General features: G+C 40.9%; 1 protein-coding gene across 1 annotated transcript; it reads left to right on the forward strand.

Annotated features, from left to right (window-relative positions):
* The first annotated feature begins 4,287 nt into the window (after window positions 1-4,287).
* Window positions 4,288-5,617, forward strand: LOC125529301 (disease resistance protein PIK6-NP-like). Its single transcript, XM_048693716.1, has 2 exons — window positions 4,288-4,951; window positions 5,069-5,617. Exons 1-2 carry the CDS (start codon window positions 4,548-4,550, stop codon window positions 5,538-5,540), a joined length of 876 nt encoding a protein of 291 aa, XP_048549673.1. The 5' UTR covers window positions 4,288-4,547; the 3' UTR covers window positions 5,541-5,617.
* Window positions 5,618-6,714: the final 1,097 nt, after the last annotated feature.

Consider the following 6,714-nt stretch of genomic DNA (forward strand, 5'->3'; position numbering starts at 1 on the left):
TGATTAATGTATTCGCTCCTTTTCTCCTAGAAGAATGAACTAGCGAAATAGTACGTAAGTTACAGACTGAGAAGAAGACAGAAAACTATACACAAGTTGCAGGACGCACCCCCAACGTGACTGCTCCGTCAGATCTGATGCAAGCGTTCTCTGATTGATAGTGGTTGGTCCTAATTGTGAGATTTGGTTGACAACAAATCTGGATATAAGAGCCTGAGATGCGTAAATGAAGGATGTGCCCTGTTGATATAATGGTATAACTGTAGCAAGATGGGATTTGATGGAGCACCTGCTTGATGATGTGGCAGAGATTTAGCCGGAAGATGACGCCGGCGGGGACCCGGCTTGGTGACGGTGAGGACAACGTCAGGAGAGGTGCCGCGTGTTGACGGGGAGGACAACGGACGCCGGCCGGGCTCGGACTGGTGAGGTCCCCGACGGAGGAGACCATAAAGTAGTCGGCGGAGGGCAGCGCTCGGAGCAAGGCTGCTGCCGCACAGGACGGGGGATTGAGCGACGCATGGCTGCCGCCGCAGACTGGATATTTGGTGGGAGGTTGCAGAAACTGGGAGGCAGAAAAGATGGGGCGTGGGGAGAAGATCCAAGATTATAGTTTCAGTTTTGCTAAAGCACATCTAAATGTGCCATAAGTATTACACATCTAAATTTTATGTCATTGATCTTACGCTGAGATTTATGTGGATTATTTTTTTTTCTCTTTATGCTTGATTCACTCACTTAGATGTGTAATAACTATAGCACATCTAGATGTGCCCTAAACACATCCTTATAGTTTAGGCAAACAAAAAAAGTCGAAAACACTAACGCGGGACTTAGAAAAAAGCGGTAAAGAAAAACAAATTTGGGAGCTTTAGTCCAAGATAAAGCAGCGTATAAAACGTCTCAAAAATTGTCTCTAACTCATTAAAAAATAGATATTTATTTTAAAAATACCTAGTTTCCATAATAAATTTGAGACGTCATGTAAACGTCTTAAAAAGTCGTTTTTAGCTTGCCGGTGTCCATGGGCATAGAGGCGAATTAAAAAGCGTTGCAGAAAAAGCGATCCTACCTGACCATTTCGTGGCAAAAGGCCCTGTGTTGTGTTTTTAATATATATATAATCGAGAAAGCCAACTTACATTCGACTGGAAAATAGCAAGAAATCCGCACGACTCGCGAGCCGCTCGATCCCCGCTCGTTCAGCCGCTCGATCCCCGCTCGTTCAGCTCTCGCGCGTGAAAAAAGCTATCGGAATATATATATAATCGAGAAAGCTAACTTACGGTCGACTGGAAAATAGGGAGAGATCCACACGACTTGCGAGCCGCTCGATCCCCGCTCGTTCAGCTCTCGCGCGTGAAAAAAGCTATCGGAATTAAAACAAGGCCACCAGAATTCGAACCCACCCGTGGCGCGCAACCAACTGGCATATGTACCTATTGTGTTTTCTACACGGATTAACAAGATTTTATACCTTACTAACTGAGAATGGGAAAGAAAAACAACATCGCCTATGATGAGGGGACAAATTCATCTAGTCCAGGTTTTGTAAAGGACTGATGCATCGTGTTGTACTTGTCTCTATTTTGTAGTGATGAACATTTTCTAGTGAAATAAACATTTTGCTACCATAGAATAATTTTTTTCTCATGTGTCATGAAGAAAAAATGTTTCTTTTGAAATATCATCCGATAAATTCTTTGTAATGAGTTTGATATTTTATGAACTACAAACCTGATAGCTTGCATACAAACATCGGTAGCTTTTTGACCAAATTTTTTTATTGAAAATATATCCTCGGTAACTTATGTGTAAATAGCATGATAATACACATGTCGCATACTTGATAATTTATGTCTAAATATCATGATAACTTTTAAGACAATGGATTTTTTTAAACATACCCCTAATAAGTTTTGTTTAAGTAGCATGGTAACTTACGTACCACATACCTGCTAAATTAGGAACAAACACCATGGTAAATTTTGCACGATGAAGGGGGCAGTTGTTCAACCCCCCCCCCCCCCTAACATGTATGTAAAATAGCATGATAAATTACACATCGTAGAGTTGATAACTAATGTATGGACATCGTTATAACTTTTTGACCTGATAAAAATTGTTCAAAACAAAACCCCGCTAAGTTCTATGTAAATAGCATTGTAATACGCACCGCATACCTGATAAGTTATGTACAAACACCGTGGTAACTTTTAACCTAGTGGATAAAAATTATTGAAACATACATATGATAAGTTCTGTGTAACTAGCGTGGTAAGTTACAAACTATAGACCTGCTAAATTAGGTACAAACAACATGATAACTTTGAACCGGAGAGAAAAATCATTGAAAAGATACCCTCAATAACATATGTGTAAATAGCACGGTAAATTACATAGCGCGGAGCCGATAACTCATGTACGAATACCATGGTAACCTTTTTGACCCTCGGAAAAAAGTTGTTGAAAATATATCCCAGCAAGTTTTGTATAAAAAGCATGGTTTTCTTTACGCATTGCATACCTGATAACTTATGCACAAGCCCCCTGATAATTTTGAATCGGGGATTTTTTAATTAAAAATGTACCCCGATAACTCTTGTGTAAATAGCAGGATAATTTACACCTCACATATCTGATAGCTTATGCACAAGCCCCCTGATAATTTTGAATCAGGGATTTTTTAATTAAAAATATACCCCGATTACTCTTGTGTAAATAGCAGGATAATTTACACCTCACATATTTGATAACTTACATATGAACACCCCGATAACTATTGTTTCAGTTAAAATAAGTGTAGAAACATCCCTCCGATAAGTTCTAGGTAACTAGTATAACATGAGGGTCATGGAGACACTATATATCCGTTCGCGAAAATTGTCCAGTACAGAAATCCAAGGAAAAAACTGGAAAAGCATGTTTCCTGTACTATTATACATAGTAAACAAATGTCCAAAAATTGGTTAGTTTATTATTTGATTTGGTTTGACCGTTCAATTTACTTATGAGGCGAATTTCTGATTCAAATATGTACTCGAATTCTGTAAGGAGTCAGATATTTTTGAAGCTTGTCTGACGTTATAGATGGTAGTGAAATACAAACTAATGCATGACTTAATAGCAATGAGGGGTTAGCTCAGGTGGTCGTTGAGCTGGGGATGGACGCCCGAGATCTTGTGTTCGGCCCTTGGGCGCGTTCTTTTTAATTTTTTTTTTGCGTAAAAAACCTGCGATACAGGGAGAATCGCTAGGGATGAAAAAATCGAGTCGTGCAGATCTGTTGCTAACCACCAGTCGACTGGTGGTTAGCACAGTCCATATATAATAGATTTATGGTCAATGCTAGACACAAATGACAATAGAACTAATAAACCCCGGCAGAAGGATTAGATGACACGTGATGCTTCTAGACCCATCGGGGCTAAAACGGAGTTTTGAAGCATTGGGGCATTGGTGCAATTTTTAAAAATAACTAAGAAATGATGCTTAGGTTTCGAAAAGGTTGAATATTTTACACAAATATATATGCATGTGTTGTAAGGATGTGTTGATTTATGTTCAAAAATATGTTTTGATATACACTGTGCAAATGGCTAATTTCAGCCAAAAATCAGCAGAAGAATAACCCCATTTTTTCCATGTATGTCTATTTTGTATATTTCGCATGCAAGCACGCATATTGATGAAATTTTGCACAACCATACTAATATTCTATACATGCACGTACACAAAATTGCTGATTTTCCCAAACTGTAAAAAACAGTTTTTTTACTTAAAAAAAACAGGCTCATAGTGCACGTGCTACAAAGTGATTTTCGCAGCGGGGCTTGTTATTGTATCCCTGGCACTATAGCGCTTGCGAATAAAGCATATCCTAACAGAATAAACTAAGACTAAAATGATTTTTTTATTTGGAGAAATTAGTGAATAATTTTTTAATCTCACTTATATGAATTACTCTGGTTTTATAGTAGTAAATTAAATTTAGTGACGCAAATAATTTTTAATAGAACATTCTTATTTTTGTTGTAATATTGTGAACCAAATTACCAGGGTAAAAAAATTAGGATTCAAATCCTCCAAAGAAATAATAAAATCTCGGAGTTCGTGGTAGTATGAATGAAGAAACTCTACACTGGATCCTGAAATTCAATGATCCACACACCAGCATTCATCACACCAGTCACGAATGCTGTGGTAGCTCAGTGGGACCTGCTTTGCAGCAATAGCAATAATGCATGTGCAGACACCTATAGCTAGAGGCAGGACGAGTCCCATCGTCACGCGCGTTCACATACACTGCCCTGCACTCAGCACAGCATCGCAGCAGCAGCAGCAAGCCTCCATTATTGACGCGCAGTCAGTCCCAAATCCGCCGAAAGACCAAACACCAGCCATGGCACCAGATCTCGGCAGCTTCTTCGTCTCTTCCTAAGCAGTTAGCTAGCCCACCTTCTTCATCAAAGAACCGAGACGAGAGCTAGGGAGAACCCCGGCCGGCCTTGGGGGAGGGAGCCTACTTGCTCGAGGGAGATCTAGAGATGGCCGGGGTGAGCGCCGGCACAGGGGCGATGGGTTCCCTCCTGGGCAAGCTCACCGCCTTGCTCGGCGACGAGTACAAGCTGCTCAAAAGGGTCCGCAAGGAGATCGAGTTCCTCAAGCGCGAGCTCGGCAGGATGCAGGTCCTGCTGGAGAGGCTGACCGACATGGAGGCCAGGCTCGACGGCCTTGGCAAGAGCTGGGGGGACAGCGTGCGCGACCTCAGCTACGACATGGAAGACTGCATCGACCGCTTCATGGACCGGCTTGGAAGCGGTGACGCCAAGCGAGGGTTCATGAAGAGGACGGCGCGCCGGCTCAAGACTCTGTGGGCGCGCCACGACATCGCGACCCAGATCAAGGAGCTCAAGGCTCGCGTCATGGAGGAAAGTGAGCGGCGTGACAGGTACTGCATTTTTAACTTTTTTTTTGAAAAGGATTTTTCCTAACTCTTACAGAAGGTGTATATATTTCTGGATGCATCATGGGATTAATTAAGTTTTTACTGTAAAAATGATGCTAGGTACAAGCTTGACGAGAGTTACTACAGTCCAACGAAAACGGTGGAGATTGACCCACGGATAACCTCGCTTTACGAGGAGGTCAAGGACTTGGTGGCAATGGACGGCCGAGTGAAGCAAGTCACTGCTTTGTTGATGGATGAGAGTATGGAGCTGAAAGTGGTGCCGATTGTCGGGTCCGGAGGGTTGGGAAAAACGACCCTGGCCATGGAGGTGTACCGCAAGATTGGATTAGGAGGAGACTTCCAGTGCCGAGGTTTCGTGTCGGTGTCACGTACTCTTGATCTAGAGAAGCTCTTGAAGGATATCTTATCTCAGATTGATAAAGATGCTTATGAAAACTGTAAGCGTTGGGAAAAAGAACAATTAATCCGTGAAACAAAACAGATCTTGATAGGAAAGAGGTATGAAGTATACATTGTCTTGTTTTATTTATTTACTTATCCCTATTTGTATTCAGTTATCCAACATTAATTAATAACAATATTTGGAAGAACTATAAATAGCTAGCTTTAACCAGGCAAAGATCGAATGGTTAGCTTGAGTTCCATTTTTCTGAGCAAAAATGCTTAGCTCCAGTTGTTTTGAATATGTTTAGTTCGTTGAAAGTCTAGATTGTCTTCGCAATTATCTCAAACTAGCCTACTCAGTCACAGTTGTGTGAGAAGAATTGGGAAGCGTAGAACCCTTCGTCTGGGCCGCATTCTATTATATAGAGAGATCGATCCTGTTCGGTTACAGGAGGTTTAACAGAAGAAGAGATAAGAGGAGATAAGATTACAAAGTTTAAGACTACTATCTTATCTCTATACAATGTATTCTAACATTCCTCCTCAATCTGAACCGAGTTATCTTTACCAAGGTTAAGATTGTTCTTGAAGTCATTCAATCTTCCTGTAGTAAGAGGTTTTGTGAAGCCATCAGCAAGTTGATCACCAGTTGGTATAAACCGAATATCAAGTAGCTTGCGAGCTACTCTTTTTCTGACAAAGTGAAAATCAACTTCAATATGTTTAGTTCGTGCATGGAAAACATGATTAGCTGAGAGATAGGTTACACCAATATTATCACACCATAACCTCGCAGCTTGTGGAGCCTTGATCCCAAGTTCATATAACAGAGTCTGTATCCACATTACCTCAGCTGTAGCATTAGCCAAAACTTTATATTCAGCTTCTGTACTGGACCTAGAAACAGTGGCCTGTTTTCTTGCACTCCATGACACAAGATTTGTTCCCAGAAACACAGCAAAACCACCTGTGGACCTTCTGTCATCAGCACACCCTGTCCAGTCTGCATCAGAATAGGCAGTAACAAGCAAAGACATTGACTTGGTAATCTGAAGTCCAAGACCTTTTGAGTATTTGAGATACCTTAAAATCCTTTTTACAGCAGTCCGGTGTGTTGTTCTAGGTGCATGCAAATATTGACAAATTTTATTGACAGAGTAAGAAATATCAGGGCGTGTAAGAGTCAAATATTGTAAAGCATCAACAACACTTCTTTATTTTGTTGCATCATCTGATCCAAGTGCTTCTCCACTGTTAATTGTAAGTTTTTCTGAAGTTGAAATTGGTGTACTCACAGGTTTGCAATGTTCCAATCCTACTCTCTTGAGTATATCCGTGGTGTATTTTTCCTGTGTAAG

The sequence above is a fragment of the Triticum urartu genome, unplaced genomic scaffold (genome assembly GCF_003073215.2).
Source record: "Triticum urartu cultivar G1812 unplaced genomic scaffold, Tu2.1 TuUngrouped_contig_5499, whole genome shotgun sequence".
Taxonomy (NCBI): domain Eukaryota; kingdom Viridiplantae; phylum Streptophyta; class Magnoliopsida; order Poales; family Poaceae; genus Triticum; species Triticum urartu.

Coding starts and splice junctions, on each gene's coding strand:
- LOC125529301 (XM_048693716.1), top strand. CDS start 4,548: ATGGCCGGGGTGAGCGCCGGCACAGGGGCGATGGGTTCCCTCCTGGGC. Junction 4,952..5,068: donor GAAAGTGAGCGGCGTGACAG/GTACTGCATTTT, acceptor AAATGATGCTAG/GTACAAGCTTGACGAGAGTT.